Source organism: Falco rusticolus, chromosome 1, assembly GCF_015220075.1.
Source record: "Falco rusticolus isolate bFalRus1 chromosome 1, bFalRus1.pri, whole genome shotgun sequence".
Lineage (NCBI taxonomy): Eukaryota > Metazoa > Chordata > Aves > Falconiformes > Falconidae > Falco > Falco rusticolus.
In genome coordinates, this window is record NC_051187.1 from 40,071,504 (window position 1) to 40,089,355 (window position 17,852).

A 17,852-nucleotide genomic window follows, 5' to 3' on the forward strand; every position below is an offset into this window, starting at 1 on the left:
AGGCGGAAGCAAGTTTGCTCCTCCCATGCTTCTAGCGTGAAAAATATGATTCAGCTCAAAGTTAGAAGTCCTTTAGAAGTGTTGTCAAAGGACACTGCTCAACCTGGTAAGTCTTGGCATTAATTCACATTAATTTACGTGAACGTGGCCAGTTCACAACTAGCTATAGTTAACTGCAAAGACATCTCCAAAGAACAGCTGTATGCTTACAGAACCAGGTCAGTGTATAGTATAAGTTTTACTGGTTTAAGTTCTTTTCTCCACAGCCCAGCAGTAAACGAAATTCTCAATTAATTTTAACTGCGGGTGGCATCAGGAATCGTGGAGACACAACCTGTCATGCTTTCACAACCAGCTTTTCACCAGACAGGAAATTACTGTCAGTGAAGCTGGAGTGCAGTATTGCTTATTTCATTCTCTGTTCTGCTTGATGTCTGGATTATAAAAAAAGTATTTGTTGAGCTAAAGCTCTGCTATACATGTAAGGGATACTTTAAAGTTATTTTGTATTAACATTGGGTACTGTGCTATGTTGCAGGGTTTTAGTTATGTTTTGTTTAGAGTTACTAAAACTACTTCAATCTTCACCTACCTCTTTTCCCCACAATTCTTTATACAATTCATCCACTTAAAATTTTTTAATTCTTCTCTTGTCATGCTCTCAGGTAGAACCTAATTCTTCCAAGGACCTCCCCCGTCATGTGACAAAGCCTGTTTTCAGATCTTCCACTCCTGTTTCTGTCACATTTCATACAACCCCCTTCTTTAAACCTTTTAAAAGTTTCTAGGCTAGAGCTTTAAATACTTGCTTTCTAGGTCTGAGTTTTGTAGTGAGAATACAGCAGCGAACTACTCCCACATTGTGTTTAGTTTTTGGGTTCTCTAATTATTTTCTTTTATGGTGCAATTTAATCGCAGCTTGATTATATTGTTTCCACCTGGAAGGAAACAATATAGACAGTCAAGCCAAAAACAAGGTTTCTAAGCCTCTTCTTTTATCTTAGAGCTGTTTGTAGCAGAATATTTTTCCTACTAGAAGCTATAGAAATTCAAATGTACTATTTACAATGTATTGATCACAACTCCTAATGTAGTTGCCTTTAAGCAAGTTGCTGTACATACCTCCCCTCCCTCCAACAGCACTCTATATTTAACCCACACGCCTAGGTCTTGTTTCTACGAATTCTGCACCGGCTGTAGCATGCCACGCCTGAGCTGAAAAAAGAACTAAATCCCTTGGGCCAAATTCATTCCTGGAGTTGCTTGATTGAACAGAGTGCATTTACACTGAGCACAGATTTGGCTCATACCTGACTTTGTCAGCATTCACTGTGCTGTAACTAAGTAACAAGAACAATGTCATTAAGGGACAGATGAAGAGCTTTCTCTACGGTTATTAGAACAGTGAGCACCTTTAAGGAGTGCAGAAATCTGTGAAAGGACAAGTTGGGGAAAAGGACACCGCTCCTTTTAGAGTCTGTGTAACACAACTGATAAGCTATTCCTGTGATGTGATCGAATGTGACTGAATACTGCAGGCTCTTGGACTCTTATTCTATAAAATCCACAGCAGAGCAGCACAGGAAAAGATCGGAGGGAACAGCTTCTGCTCTACTGAGAAAGGTACATATTTATATTTTCTTATTTCTCCGTCTTGACATGATTTGTTATCTTAGATAATGTCACTATTTTAAACAGTGGTGAAATGAAAGAAGCAGCGTTTTCCACATTCTGACTGGTACTCATTGTCAGGAAGCCAGTCGGTGGGCAGCAATAGCTTTCACAGAGGAAGAGTAGGACATATTTGTGTGTAATGCATTTGTACTGTATTGTAAACCTTGACAGTTGATATAAGTAAGAGGAGATAACCCTGACTAAATTGAAAATTTAATTTATGGCTATAACTATGCTGGAATTCGGTACTCATTTGTATTCAAGAAAAAGCTGAATGCAAGTCAAGCTTCAGTTCAGTCATATTTGATTGAATAGCTGCTTTCATAAATGTTGCTGCAGCTTCATTTTATGGGGGTTTTTATTCTCAAGAGGGAGTTCTGCTACAGCAAAATGTCTGTGAAGAGCAGACAAAAAGCTAGTACTTTTGCTTGCTTGCCCTGTTGCTGCTTATAGAGTATCTTTCTGACGCCCTTTAATGATATTCTTTACCTTCTGTCCTTTAAAAACAAACTCATATTTACCAATACTGTCAACTACATTTCACACAAATTATCTCCATAAACATCCTTTACTTCATCTCTGCACCTAAGCTTACTTTTTTCTGCTTACTCAGCTCTGCGTTTACTAAACTCCCCAGTTACCAAATTCTGATTTAAACAAAAACGCGAAAAGTTTAGGTCAAGCTGACCCACCCTCTCAAGTCGTTTTAATGCTCAAGTACTCACCATCTCAAGTCATCACAACTGATGACTGAGAGGATTTCTAATCAAGGGAGTCAGTCCCGGGAAACAATAGATAATGCTAAGAGAGGGTCTGCAGCAGAAAAAGCAGGCCGAGCTAGTTCTGGGGTTTGTGAAGGAGTGCTAAGTAAGGGATATGTGCAAGAACCTAGGTGGAGTCATGGGGCAAACTACGGGTTGAAGAGGAGTGAAGAGGAGATAAGGGACCACCAGATCGTCGGGACGACCTCCTGGAGGCATAACTGCCCTGGCATGAAAAGACATTAATGGAGGTCCCAGGAAGGCTCATACATATGCAAATATTTCCAAGAAATGTAATGAACATGTATAGCTATGTGACATAAAACAGCACCCACGAAATAGATATGCACGTTAGGTGGAACGATTCCCTGTGCATCCGGTGCCGCAATAAATAATGTCTGCTTCTTAATACTACATTGGTATTAAGGAGTCTTATTCCTGGATTTCAGTAACATATGGACTCCTCTAATAAAGCCCTCAGAGGTTCAGAATCTCATGCATTTGCACAGCATTACAGTATTTAAATGCAAAAGAAAATTTTCCTCATTTACAGCTTTACTTTGCATTAGTGGAAAAGTTTAACCACATTAACACTGCACACAATTTACTTGTCACTCAAATTTAGCAGTATTTCTTAGTAGCCTGCAGCTGGTATCAGGTTTATCTCTGCCAGTCTCACACTGTTGTCTTTCAGCATTCCTTCAGGATCACTGGAATTAGAACTGACTGGGAATTTTCTGAAAAAACATAATTTTGGCAGCAGTCATTGAAACCAGATCTTAATTGTGAGGCCATCCATACCAGTTTTGCTAAAACTTTCTCAGGAGAGGTTTCTCAGAAAGCAATTTTTATCTAAAGTAAGAGACACTTTATGCCCACTCTGGCTACTTTTCTGGGGAGGGCATTCACTCAGAATTTGAGACCAAGGTCTCATGCCTTGTGCTGTCTTAGTTAGGCTGACTCTTCCCACACAGCACTTTAGTTACCTGCTGTGCTGTGGTGGATCCCAGCTTGCCTGCCTAACCTGTTAGACCTGTTAATTTCCATAGAAATAAGCTGTCATTTCAGGAGTAATTTCCTTCCTACTTTTTCGGATCCTTCAGTGAGTGTCCTCACTACTGTTTCAGTTGTGCACTCCCCCTGGCCTGAAAAGCAGCTTGTGGAGAGCAGAAAGCTGTGCTGGGAGAGAGACAGATTTACAGCAGATTAGCTTGTAGCCTTGGAAGCAAGGCAAGAGCCCACAGTGGGGATTTGGGACACTGAAGATTCAGCCCTTGATCTTTGTGATTTATAGAGAATGTGAAATAGGTCTTGTCACAGGTGATTATGCTGAGGACAACTAACCATTTTGATCTTTCCTCTTCCATTCCTTTCTCCCTACCTCCATTTGGACAAAAATAACTCAATAGGAGCTTATTTTACCACTGGGGAACCTGAAAATCTCAGCTGAGAAAACTTTTTACAGACCAGCTCCTAGTATGCTGATAGAGCAGAGCACTTTCTACTTTTAGCAGTTCACTGCCTCCCAGGTGGGATTTGTACAGTTCAGCTGAGCTACACCAACCACTGGCCCCAAACACTAGTACATATAGTACCAATGCATCTAGAATTCTGGAGTGGGAATAAGGACTATCAGAAATAAATGATTCCTAGGGGCATCTGAAAGGACCTTATTCCTGAAAAGCTGGTTTTGCTCAAGGCCTAGTAAAGTGCATTTCTTATCCTTGAAGAATTCTTGCACCTCAGACTCTGGCTTTAATCATGCGGTGTGTTCACTAGGCTAGCCTGGATCAGAACACCACAGATCCACACTGTCCTGCTTGTTGGATGGAGATGAGGCCTCTCTGTGTGGCCAGTTTATTCTAAACCTTGCTCTTCTTTATGGGGCACATAACCATTATATAAACCTTTTCCTTTGGGTGATAGTACTGAATACTTCGGCAATGGCTACTGTGAAGGGAGTTTGAAATGGGTAGCAATTATCCTAATTAAAATCTATCAGGGAAGAATGGATTTAAACACTCTTATGAAGCTTCAGGGGCTTCAGGAGTAGACAATAGACACTCTACTGTTCTTTTCCTTTCAGTCAGTGAGAAGAAACCAGTATTTGTTTCCTTTTAACCTGAGGAGAGGGAAAAAGATAAGACAAAGGTGAAGGGTGGAGAATCATCAGAACTTTGCATTTATAGAAGTCAGAATTTTTGTAGTCATGGTAGTGAAGCTAAATTGTAATTTGAAAAAACCTAGGAAGAGGGAAATTTAGATTTCATGCAAGATATACTTAGTGAAAAAATATATAAAGTTTGTTCAGCTTGTTTTCATGATGTCAGTGGAAAATCTAAATGTCAAACTCTCAAACCAAGTTTCCATTGAAATAAGAGTTATTCACATTGGGCAATATGCCGATTATTCTTCACAGTGTTGCACTCATTTGAAAATACATAAACAATAATGAAAGAATAGGAGTTAAACAATTTTTTTTGACCTTTAAAAGTACTGAAATATGAAGCTGTTGAATTGTGTTGCCTACAGCAACACGATACAATATGTTTGGCAGAAGTTATTTTAGACTTTCTCACCAAAATACTCTGCCTTTCTTGCTCTGGGAAAGGATCAAGAAAAGCAAAATGCTACAAAATGGAGATTGCCTCATTCAAGACAGCATAGCACAAAGTGTCAGGAACTCCACTCCCAGTCCTGGCACAGCACAGATCTCCTCTGGCTTAGTGCAGAGCAACAGACGTTAAAATACATGTAGAAACGAAATCTCCAGAAAATTGTTTGCATTATAACATCCATCTTTCTGCAGAGTTAACAGTAGTGTCACAGCAATGAGTTAGGCCCCCTTGTCCCCAGGCACTCTACTATTGTCGACCATTTCTATTATCCTCTATACCATCGGACCAATAGAAAGATTCTTTTGTGAAAAAAAGGTTGAATGGTAAAAATTTTTTGAGCATTCCCCATTCACCAGGTTATGTGAGCTAATAAAGTCTAAATTAGATTATAAACCCTTTAGCATCAGAATGCTAAAGTACTGTCTGGATGCTTGGAGACTCGTAATAAACTCTTAAACAACCAACCAGTACTTGGCAGTTAGATTAAATGCATGAAAAATTATAGCAAGATTGGATGTAACACCATCTTTCCTTAGAGGCCTGAATTGTCAGCAGGCTGAAATCACTTAAGGAAAGTGTTTGAAGCACTGTTTGCCTCCACATTTTCCCTGTTCTTCATAAACTCAATAATAATGTCACACAGGTGTTTGCTGTCTTGGCATCCCAAATTTGATCTCTTCAGTTAATGGCAGGTGAAATCGCTTTGGCTTTCCTCAGGTGTTATCCATATAGCCATAACAGGAACTTTTCTGACAAAGATTAATTCAGCTTTACACCTCTTTGAAAGTTACAGAATTAGCAGTAACTTTAACTTACTCTTGCGGCAACAAAGATGTAGGTAAGACAGCTCACCCAAGATCAGATCAGAAAAATATTGCCAAAATGAGACTCAAACCTAAGTCCCCTGACTCAAGATCACAAAGTTTACTCTCATTCTAGTTCTGGAGAATACCACTGTAATGTACATGTCATCTTTGAAGAAGAGGGGTTTTTTTGTGATTATGTTTAAGTCTTCATTTTCAGTACAAAGCAAAGAAATTACCAGTCTATGCAAGCTAAAATTGTAATGAGGGGCTCTGTACTAAGACTAATAAGGATTCACCTTGATTAGAAAAATGTTCTATCCAACAGTTTTCAAACTCTCAAGTGTTTTAATACCTGTCATCTCTTATTTTTGCATCTGTAGGAAATGGGGTCTTGTTAATTACTCATAATGTAATGAAGTAAGTTTCAGAATAGTTAAATAATCAAATCTGATAATTTTTTAATCCACGAAGCGTGAAATTCACTAAGACATACGTCCTTATTAAAACTCAGAGCATTTAAAGTGCTTGCTTTCAACATGGTGATTATTTTTCTCAGTAAATATCAGTTTTTATCAGAGGGAGGTTGTTTTGTAATCTGAGGGAGAAATAGTAGCAATCAATAGTTCAGATCAAATCCCCATACACCTTCCTCTAACAGTGTTATGAAAACTTCATACAGTTTTCACGAAACACTGAGAAGAGTCTCTGAATTCATCCGGTTACTTGGAGTTACCTTAAAAATTGATGTTACCAATTGTACTAATCCTTATTTTTTCACTTCAGGGAATTCCAAGACCAATTATTTTTTCACATTACTTGGAAAAAAGTACCAGAAGGACTGATAAATACATTACTGAAAGATCCTTATTGGAACCCTTGGTGAAATGGCTGGAGTTACCTGTACAGGAATAAAGACTAGGATATACTGTTCTGTGCTCCATCACATGGGTGTTTTTATGTTTTTAGAAGAACTGCAGATCATATAGTAGTAAGGGCATAGTGACTCCTCTAACTTAACAACTATTGCTATAATAATAGATCCCCCAGTCTGAGCCAGTCCCTTGAGGTTTCTTTTATAGTCATTAGAATGACTTGGGTATTTTATCTTCAATGGCAGGTAAGTTGGGGCAGCAGGTTCCCACAATTTGTGTTTGCTTCTCTCTTTGGAAGTGTCTTTTTAGATTTATGTAAAATGAAACAGAGGTAATCCCATCCAAATGCTGATTGTTTGATTATGGGTTGCATCAGGGAAAAACTGCTGAACTGCATTACCAAGTTATGATTTGGTCTTATGAAACCTGCCAAAATGAGTAAGATTAGATGCATAAGAAAATAACCCAGAGCTTTAGAAAGACTTGTCAGTAGCTTGACAGGTTTGGGCATGAAATTTTAATATGTTTTCTTTTAAACTTTGTCTTCTCAAAAAAAGATTTAGGGATATGTGTTATTCATTCCTTTCCATAATGTCATCCCTCCAGTTTTCTATTTATTCCCTTGCTCAATTTTTACTTTTGCCTACTATTTTCCACTTCAAATTTTAGCTTTCAAAGAGAAAGCTTGCTTTACCATGGTGTTTCTAATGCACAGAAGAGGTTGCAGTGCTAACCTGTGTATTTGGAACCCAGTACAAGCATTAAATAATAAGAGCAACTGCTTTGTAGTAAGTGGTTATGGGAAACTTGACCATGTGCAAGTTCAGTTTTATTGCATATTTAATGAATCTCATGAATCCACATTAAAGCTAAAATTACAGTTGCATTTTCTAAAGCTGTCATGACTGTCTCTTAGGTAGTAGTGTTTTTAAATTGCTTGAATTATGCACTTAATTTTCATATCAGATATTTTCCAGCTAAGAATATGAAAGCAATTACCTATTTTGGTACAGTTATTTTTTCCCTCTGGGTGCATTACCACCACCAGTGCATCTTGCTCATGGCAGACTGCTTTTACAGCCTCTGTGATCACTAAATTTCTTTTCACATCTAAGACAATAGAAATTAAGAACAAACTTAGAAAAACTTAAAAAAAAAAAAAAAAAAGAAAATGAACCCAAGATATGTCTGTTTTGCTCCTTTTAGAAGTTACTTTCTCTAGGAAGTGGTTTTTAAGATAATTGCCTCCTAAAGGAGCTCTACTAAGAACAATCCATACTGCCAGTTTATGAAGACACTAGGGTATTATACAATAATAATAATCATCATCATCATGATACCCCAATAGTTCAAAAACATTCCTCGATACAGCAAAACCAAATGAACTTGTCTAGGAGTGGAAAAAAGCAGCACATACTGTATAGGTTGCTGCTGCTTGTGAGCAACATCTAAGGACCATCTAAGGCAGGTGGGCTCTGCTGTTACACATGGTAGCATTCATGTGGGACTCAGAAGTGCAAAGATCTAACTAATTGAGGCACTGTAGGAAATGGATCCTTCTAAGCACTTGATCATAGAAACAGCCAAGCTGAATTGCTTCCTTGCTTAAGTTTTGGATCTAAGACCATCCCAAAATCACACGTTTGAGCTTAAAATTACAGCTTTTTTTGTCTTCTTGACAAGTATGTCAGAAAAAAAAGTGCAAACCACTGCTAACAGCCACTCACCAGTCTAGATCCAAAAAGACACACAAGGTCAGTATTTTACCTTCAGAGAGGATAAGGTTTCATAGCTGAAGATCCAAAATGTGTTTCCCAGATGGCCCAGCAAAACTATCAGTTGTTGTCCTTCCAGACACACTAAAGGGCTGTCAGTCTGCTCATGCTTTTGTATAAGGAACGGCTAGATGAGGCAGAAGGCTACAGGTGTGTGCTTCAGAATCATATCCCAATTTACACCTTTTTGTCAAGCTAGTTGCATCTTGCTATCAGGATGTTACATGCAGTACCTGTGGTGGGTTGCAGAAGCCTAAATACAATCTATGCCTTTGAAAAGGTAGGGCATGTACATCTCAAACCCTCTGCATAAAGTGCACTCTTTTAAAACAACAAAATCTTTAAAAGAATACTGCTTCCATGTTAGGATGAGGCTAAAGTATTTTTTTGTTTGAGATCAGCTGAAGTTACTAAAAATCAGCAGGTCTAATCCAAGTTGAGTGGTTTTCTCTGTTCTGGGTAACAGAGATGCATTAAGAAACTTGCATTTCACAGGCTGCTGATGAAGAAGCTGTCCTTCTTTAATACATGGGCTTTTGAGCATGTGGTGTCTTGTAATTTTGGTGTATGAAGCCTGTAGCAGTGTAAGAAAATAAGACAATGGAAATCTGGTTTGCTGACATACCCTTCCATGCTTGGGTAGCAATATGAAAATGGAAGGACAGTATTTTTCTGTCAAGCAGGTTCTTTTTGTTATGGTATAAAAAGAAGTCTTCAAAGTCTGTTCCCTGTCTGAAAAAGAGGTCTCAGCATTCCTGCAGGACAGGAACTGTGGGTGAGCTAACCTACAGATACTACCTCCCTCTGTTTAGAGAAACCTCACCAAATGGTTTCATATCTATACTAAGCAATGAAGGAGGAAAGCTGTTCCTCAAAAAATGTACCACCTAGTTCATCCTGCAGCTATCATCCTAGCTGTCTGACAGATCTTTGAAGGGCAGCCTCAAACACACTGGCAGAATCTCATAGCACAAAGCAACAGGCTGTGGCAAGTTGTACTCAGAGGATGCTAAAGTATCCACTGTAACCAGAGGATTATGTCTGGTGGTTGTCTGAAATAATTCTGAATGCCAACAGTCTTCAGTTCTAGAGGGACCTGCATATGGTTGGACTGCCACCAAGTGAGTCGCTGATATGCAGGGCTCACAGAGGCAGGCAGGTTAGATACCTGCTGGTGCTGGTAAATGGTTTCTGGGCTCCATCCATTCATTGCAGTTCAGAATTTTTCTCTCTCAACTATATTAGTAATCCAAATCCATCAACAATGACCATACAATCAACTAAGCCATGAAAGCTAGGCGAAGACAAGCCAAGTGAAGCTAGAGAGGTATTTTTGTGTTAAAGTAATGATATTTTCATAGTCCAGTCCAAGTTCTCAATAGACAGATAATGTGGAACATCTTCATGTAGAAGAACTAGAAAGAGCAAGAGTCCCACCTGGAAGGTGCAGGACAGTTGGGCCCGGTCAGTAGAGTTATCAGTGCATAGAAGGAAAAAAGAAAAATTTACATCCATGCCCTCATGATCCTGTTGAGGTAAAGAAGTAGGTTCTTATTAGCTAGGAAACAAAATTAAGAAAGTCCAAGAGGCAACATTTTAATGTGCTAATAATGCTGGTGAGCCCAAAAAGGAAATGTTTCAGGTCGACTTTGTAAGAAAAACCTTGAAGGTAAGTATTAACATTGGTGACTACTTAAAAGTAATATACTTTTACCTGCTCCAAATAGATTGTACTTGCTGTGCAACTAAGATAAGTGGATGGGTGAGCAAACAATCAGCTGTACTGTAGGTTGAGTGTATCTCCATGGGAACTCAGTCATCTTCTGAACTCAGAATGTGTTTTGCTTGATGATTCAAATTTTAAAGCAATGGGATAGATTTTCCCCATGTGTAATGTGTATGTGCCAAGTCCCACTACAAAACAGAGGTCTGACCACCCATAAAATTCAGGATTTTCCTGGGACAATTTTGGGCAAAACAAAAAAGGGAAGCAAGAAGAGTTAGGAAGAAATCTGGGGGAATATTGGGTTAATCATATAGGGTCTTTACCTCTGGTCTTGGGCAACTTCAGCAAAATTTTTGAGGATGATGTAGCTCCTGTTGGAGCAGTGGTTTTGCTGAACTCCAGGTAGGTGAACATTAATACAAGTGCAAGTGGAAGCTGTTCACCATTTTTAGGAAGCTGGAAGAGAAAGAGACTTTTTAGAAAGAATCAGAGACTAGGAACAGTTGTGTCATGTTCTTTAAAAACAACAGATTAAAAAACAGTGCAACTCAATCCAGCCTGCTGAGGTTAAGAAATTGGTTCCGAATCCTTTAGACCTGTATTCAAATGGCTAATTAGATTTAAAGAACAAATTAACTTGGCATTCATTCATCCTAATACTAACTGGAACACATTCCAACCTGTGCTTTCCTCCCAGTGTGCAACTGTCAGCCCCTCCCTTGTGGGAAGCAGAGGTGGAAAAGTGGAGTGTTATAAGCTACATCATCATAAATTAGGTGTGTTTTGGGTTGTTCAGCAGGAGCTTCACATGCAGAGAGAATCCTCAGGCAAACCACAACCCTTTCTTTGATTTAGCCTTTAGGAGAGTGCCAATTGCTTAATTTTAAGAATGCTTCCTTTATCAGGTCTTTTGTGCTGTGACTCCTGCATGGAAGTAAATGCACAAACCTTCCTGTATACTGGGTTGTCTGAAATCCATCAGAGTAAATGGCTTTGATGGGATTTATTGCTTGAGCTGCACAGGGTGACATGCATCTCATCTGCTGAGCTTTATGTTCAGATGCTCTAAACTCACAAAACAGAAACACATGCCACCCATGCTGCACACACATAGGCACGTGCGGCTATGACACTGAATGTCAGGGGGAGAATAGGCACAATCCCATCAGATAATTTGAGCTGGCCCATCAGAAAAGCACAATGTGCCCTTTTGTTAAATCTCGTCAATGTCATGAGCCTGAGCTCTTCTCTGATTCAGGGATTCAGCTTTATGTTTTTATAAACAGCGAGAAAACATCCGCACTTTATAAAAGGAAACACATCTTTTATTCACAAAAGTATCAGATTGATGGCTCATGTCAAAGGTTTTATGTAAACCATCCCACCTGGGTACTTCCACTGCAGGCCCTGAAAGGAAGGAGGCAGGTCAAGTCCTACGGAAACATTGTGCTCAGCTTCTCTGCAGAGCATGCAAGAAGGACAGGTGCTAGCAAAGAAGTCCGTATGCAAGGTAGTAACTCAAGACATGCAGACTGATTTGAAGCAGAATGTTACCTAACGGTGCCCAGTTTCTGCTGAAACTGTGCTCAGAATTGAAGGGTGAGATGTTCCTATTTTCTTAGCAAGGTCAGCTTAGAAGTTTCCCAGTGTTCAAAAATTAGGAGAGTGGGATCACGTGCAGACCCTAGTTTAAATCCTTTGAAAAATAGAACAGATTTGATGCCGAGATGCTCCTTGTGCAGTGGCATACTTGGAGCCAGGACTGAGTAGCTGTGTGGGGGAAGGGACCAGAGCGTTAAATAAAGCTACTTGTTGACTGCCTGTAAAATTGGCTTCTAAAGGGAGTGCCACAGAGTACCATCCATTACCAAGTGATAGAGAGTAATTTTCAGCTACTCTGGACAATATCATAATTAAACTTTGTGTGTTCCTGTTCTGTATTGTTGGTTGTGTGTTTTTCAGCTCAATATTTACAAAACGGATAGCTCTCTCCCGTGCCACCTTAACCCTGGGCTGTTTTTCTCTTTCCTTCCAGATGCTGGAGAGCTTTTCAGTCCTTTTGTTCGTCTTCATTCTGCTTTTCATTTTGCTGCTCTTTCTGGTGCTCATCAGGAAGAACGGCACTGCTGCCCTTATCTGGAATGAAATAATCCGGGAGAAAATAACCAATTTCATCATGAATCAGAGCAAAGAACAGAGGATTTTAAATTTTGTGCTGCAGAATGCAGTCCGAGGAGATCCCTGTAGTGTGCTGGACACTATAGATAAGTACTGCTCCCAGAAAGAATGGGCCATGAATGTGGGTGATGAGAAAGGTAATTGCAGCAGGGATCAGCACTTGAAAGATCCTTCAAGACTAGCACAGTACAGGACATCTTATTGTATTCACACAGTGACTTCCATATGCTGGAAAAAAACCATAAACCAAATTCCACAACAGCCGTGTAGTCAGCAGAATGGTTCTGTAAACAGTAATGCATGCTTGTGCAGATGTCTTTGAGGAGGGGTGTCCAGTGAGTAATTCAGGAAGTCGTAGGACCAAGCCTGGGTTTGTATGTTGTTTATGTTGCAAGTGTGTAAGCAGAGGATGACAATTCATGGGGAAAACCTAGGGCTATGTTATACCTCCGTTCCTATACAGGGTGGCCTTAAGGCATAATTCACTATGTTAAGCACTTTCAGATCCTTAACTGAAAGATAGTAAATTGGGAAAAAAAAGTATTTTAAACTATATGAATTTTGTGTATGCAAGCATAAGTTATATATATACTGTTGAAGGGAGAAATCCTAACCATGTAATATGCAAAAGCAGCTATTAGACAATTGTTGCTACTTATGAAGTAAATTATCTTGTTCTTGCCTCCTAAAGGAAAATAGGTGGACAAAACATTTTTTTCCTAGCTGCAGGAAAGGGACAATCTTTTCAAAAAGCTGTAATGGCAAAATGTTAACATGTTCCCTTATGAATTAGACACAAAAGTACCTCTTGATGGAAGTTGCAGGGGAAATCTTCTTCATCTGGGATTAACAAAGCTAATGAAATACAACTGTAAGCACTGTAACTGAAATGCTTATCTGTCATGGATGCATTTTGTGAAACTAGTTCCTTTGCATATGAGCCTGGGGTGCTTAGGGCAATGGAATAGTAGGTGGTGGCTGATTAAGAATTCTTAAAATTGTAAACTTTGATCCTTTGGGATTATATTCTTAAAAATTTAACTCCAGATTTGTTCTGACAAGATGACCTTTCCTCAGATAAAAGCCATCAAAGTTAACACATCTTTAGTTCCTAAGATTTCAAGAGTGACCACATGATCTCAAGATGCAAGCATCATCACTGCATTATTCAAAACAAATGACACCCAGGAAAATAAAACCTAATGAAATGTATATATACATTGAAAAATTCCATGGCTCAGTGTAAAATCTCTTCAGATCCTTTTTCCGATTAGTTATCTAGTTTCTAGGCATACAAGTAAGAAAAGACAGTTTTCTCACAAATAAATCATTTTCTTCAGAAGGACTGAATATTGTACACTGTCACTTCTTTTTGGTAACAATTTCTTGTTAACAATTGACTAATGTTTTCCATCTCACAAATCGGTCTAGTGAATCCAGATATTTTGCAACTTTATAACTAGACTTTTCTAGTATTTAAACCAAGTATTTAGGATAAGAAATTTTGTATCAGACTACTACATGTAACATTTGCAACAAATATGAGCACTCAAAATTCAGGATTTACATATTTCACAAATACAGTCAGTTTCTGCAATACGCTCTTGGAAAAAAACACTGCATCTTTCCCTTGTAACATTATAAATATTTTAGTCAATTCAGGCACTTCCTTACTCAGAAATGTTTGTATTGTGAAACTAAGATTTTTTTAGTTGAAAGTTTGCATTTTGCAATTTAGAATGTCCATGATCAACTTGATCATGGATAAGCCAATTTGCAAAGGATACACTATATAATTTGACATCAACATTCGACTTAATTTTTCAATGTCCTAAGCAACTGAGTACATTGACTTTCTAAGTTTCTTGTCACTAACTTGGTCTTCTGTGTATGAACCAGACTGATTTTGTCAAAATCTAACCTATTTCCATTTTGTTCAGGTTTAATTCTAGACAAGACACTGGAAGAGGTCAATCCATCAGTTGCACTGGAGCTAGGAACATACTGTGGCTACTCAGCAGTTAGGATTGCTCGGCTACTGAAGCCAGGAGCTTGTCTTCTCACTGTGGAATTCAACCCAGAATTTGCTGCTATAGCTAAACAGATGATTGAGTTTGCTGGAGTACAAGACAAGGTAAATACCATTTGCCTGTGGTTTGCGGAAAGAAACAACATATGCGGAGTGGAACTTTTTCCATAGAAACAACAATAATAGGTTTAAATTTTGTTTTTTACTTGTCAAGCAAGTCTGACACCTTAAGTGTTTGGGAACATGCAGCGTTAAACCATCAGGTTTGATAGCAGGGAAAAGCTACTAGTGTCCATGCAGAGGACCAAGGTCATCTGCACTTTTGTATATACAGCACAAGTGAGCTAGATTTGTTAGCATCAGTCAGGGGTCCAAGTACAATGCAGACCCAGCTGAGAGTCACAGTAGAGTTTGAGGCTTGTCAAGATGTGCGTGTATATGACAAAACAATCAGGGCTGTTCTCCAAAGTTCTTTGCTATGTGAGTCAGGATGAAGATTCAGAGGGGCAAGACCAGAAACGATCATATGCATCCATATCTCCTTAACATTTTGAAAGCATTTAGAGTTCATCTTCCAGTTTGGCATCTTCACTATTCACTGGTTAGTACAGTAGACAAGTCGTTTGCTGAGAGCTTTCAAAACCCATAGTGACTGTAAGAATAATACAGACCTGGAGGGAGCCTCCAGTCAGTTATTTCACTTACAGTGACAGGACATCAGCACACACAGTCCTTTTCATAAAATTAGTAACCACTATTGCAAACTGGTTAGATTTGCTGCTATTATTGAACTGCAAGACTGCCCCACGGATTCTTCGCCTGATAATCAGAAGCCTTTCCATGACTTCCATCTGACATTTATTCATAGACATTTTGTAATTTTTAAGGACCCACAGTCCTTACTAATTAAACTAGCACCATGTCTAATTACAGTTCCTGACCTCTCACAGCAGTACAGCTGAGGACTTCACTATGTTACCTCCCAAAAGCTAGACTAGAATATTGGTTTTCTCTATATAAACTAAAATGTTCAAATCAGCAATGGGACTGAGCAACAGAAAACTGACTCATAGTCTAATTTGTTACAAAAGCTCATAAGAAGCAGTTGCATAATGTGCCAACGGACTTCAGATGAGATGTACTTACTCAGATCTAGCTGGTCACAATACATATACCTAAATTTTGTGCAATCTGAGGGTGTCTTGACTCTGTACAGTTGGTTGAGATGCTGGTATTTTCAGTCTATGATCCGTCTCAGCCCAAGGCAGACAGCAGGTCAGGGGATTCATGCCTGACAAGTGCCTGTCTATTCGACTAGACAACTCACTTCGACATAGATGATAAAACTAGAGGAAATAAATCCCACCATGAGATCTTCTAATTCGCTCCTTAACTTCTTGAAGAGAACCTAAAGTACTAGTGACATCTAAAATTGTATTTTTCCCATCTGATTTGATCTCCTGATCAGCTATGAGTCATAACCTAGACAGATTCCCTTACCACTTTTTTCCTCCACTCATAGTATATGGCACTTGCTTACAAATCAATGTGCAGTGGCTCCTTTCAGTTTAACAATACCTGGGCAAATAAACCTGCAAGGAAGACTCAACAGCCTCTGTCCTGCCTCTTTCTTTACTGGCTATATCAATGTTACATACTGTAGCCTCCAGCTTTATTGTAAACTAACCTGTCCTCTGTATTATTTGCATCCCTTGGACTAGAAGATTCAACTGAGATGTAACTAAAAAAAAAGTAATTAAAAGTACTGTTTTCAACAGGAGATTTCCATGTCTCGAGTAATGAATGGCATTATCCAACAGAAACAAGAAGTCAGTTTTTCTGCTATTATTTTTTCACAATTCATCAAATGGATTTGCATTTCAGGTAAAACTCCTAGAAGGTCCTTCAGAGGAAATTATCCCCCAGCTGAAGAAAAAATACGAAGTAGATACTCTGGATTTTGTCTTCCTGGACCACTGGAAAGACAGATACACACCAGATACCATCCTGCTCCAGGTCAGTTTGCACAGTTCCAGTCTTAAAGGTAAAGTAGCAAATGCCTGGATGTCTATGAGGCCTATATTCTTTATGAAGGACCTTATCCTCTGTAAAATGAAGAATGGCAGCCAAAATAACAACCCTACAAGAAAAGAGGGTTTGGGGGATGGGATTCCAAGCTTTTGTTAGGGATAGGTGCCAGCACTACATAGCTCATCCTGAACAAATGGGTCTGCAGCAGAAATCCTAGCTGGAGGAGTGCATGGTCTGTGTCTTATACTCCTTTGAAGGAGTGTCTGCATGGTCATTAACTGGGACACTTGACCCGAAACCACCCTGATCCTGGGAGCAGGTGAGACTTAGGACCTATATATCCCAGCTCCACCTCTCTAATCTCCTCAGACCCCTCTTCCTGCCTGCATCTGTGGTGCCAGCAGAGCCTTTTGATGACATAGTATTTTGGTAGCACAGCTGGGTATTGTCTTTCTGTGAGTTTTTACTAATCAACTGACTGCAAAGCAGCCTTTGGAGGAGTGCAGACTGCCCCAGCCAGGCACTTGCTAGGGGAGTGCTGTCTAACTCGATACCCAGCCCCAAACGTGGAAAAATTATGCTCATTTCTTCCCAACCTGCTTTAACCATTACTTTTAGCATTACAAAACAGTTTTGGCTGTAACAACGGTAGGCAATGGTAGGTAAATTAACTACTAGATGGCTTCTGAATAGGAAGGTATTTTCAGATGTTAAATAACAGCCTGACAACATCTCTATCTATCAATACAGCACAGACAGATACTCTTCTAGTTTTGGAACTGCAGACTGATAAAATTTTCTATAGCTGCTTGGTTGTATGGAAGTGTCATTTTTCAATTATTTTCTTCACAAATAAGTCCACTTTTTTTTGAGGCTGCCTCTTACACTGAGAACCTGCCAACTACTTCCTGACCCCTGCTTGAGGACTACATTATGTTCTCATCCAGGCTCTCTGTTTTTTTAATTTCAGCCCTGTCCTCAAGATAGCAGTTTGAAAAGAAAATTTGTTTGGGGTTATGAACAGCCGGTGTTGAACTTACGCAGCAGTAGCTGAAGAAAATGTCCGCTCCCTACAGTTATTTTGTACCCAGAGAATGTTTTCTTTTAAACTGGTTGTGTAAGGATGACTGAGCTCTTTTCATTGGGAAGAGCTAGTGCATCCTTATCGCAGCTTAACTTTCCCAGTACAGCCAAAACAAACAGGTAGTTTAGTTCTATCGTAGTGATCAGTCTGATGCAACTGTGATACAAAGTTGCTTTGCCTAAAAAAACCTTTGTGAAATTAAGGACAGGAAGATGAAGAAAAGATCCCCACATTTTCTCAGATGTTACAAACAATCTAACATGCAATTCTGGCATGTATTGCAATATAAATACTGAAT

General features: G+C 39.2%; 1 protein-coding gene across 5 annotated transcripts in view; it reads left to right on the forward strand.

Annotated features, from left to right (window-relative positions):
- Positions 1-17,852, forward strand: part of COMT (catechol-O-methyltransferase) — a 19,423-nt gene continuing 1,571 nt past the window's right edge. Inside the window, exons 1-5 of one of the 5 annotated variants that reach the window (XM_037375962.1) lie at positions 19-106; positions 1,539-1,623; positions 12,268-12,547; positions 14,351-14,544; positions 16,324-16,455. In XM_037375962.1, the coding sequence (XP_037231859.1) occupies positions 12,268-12,547; positions 14,351-14,544; positions 16,324-16,455 (606 nt within the window). In that variant the 5' untranslated portion in view covers positions 19-106; positions 1,539-1,623. Of the gene's footprint in view, positions 219-1,538; positions 1,624-12,267; positions 12,548-14,350; positions 14,545-16,323; positions 16,456-17,852 lie in introns of all 5 variants that reach the window. The other 4 variants (XM_037375947.1, XM_037375956.1, XM_037375971.1 and 1 more) reach the window with 4 other exon arrangements.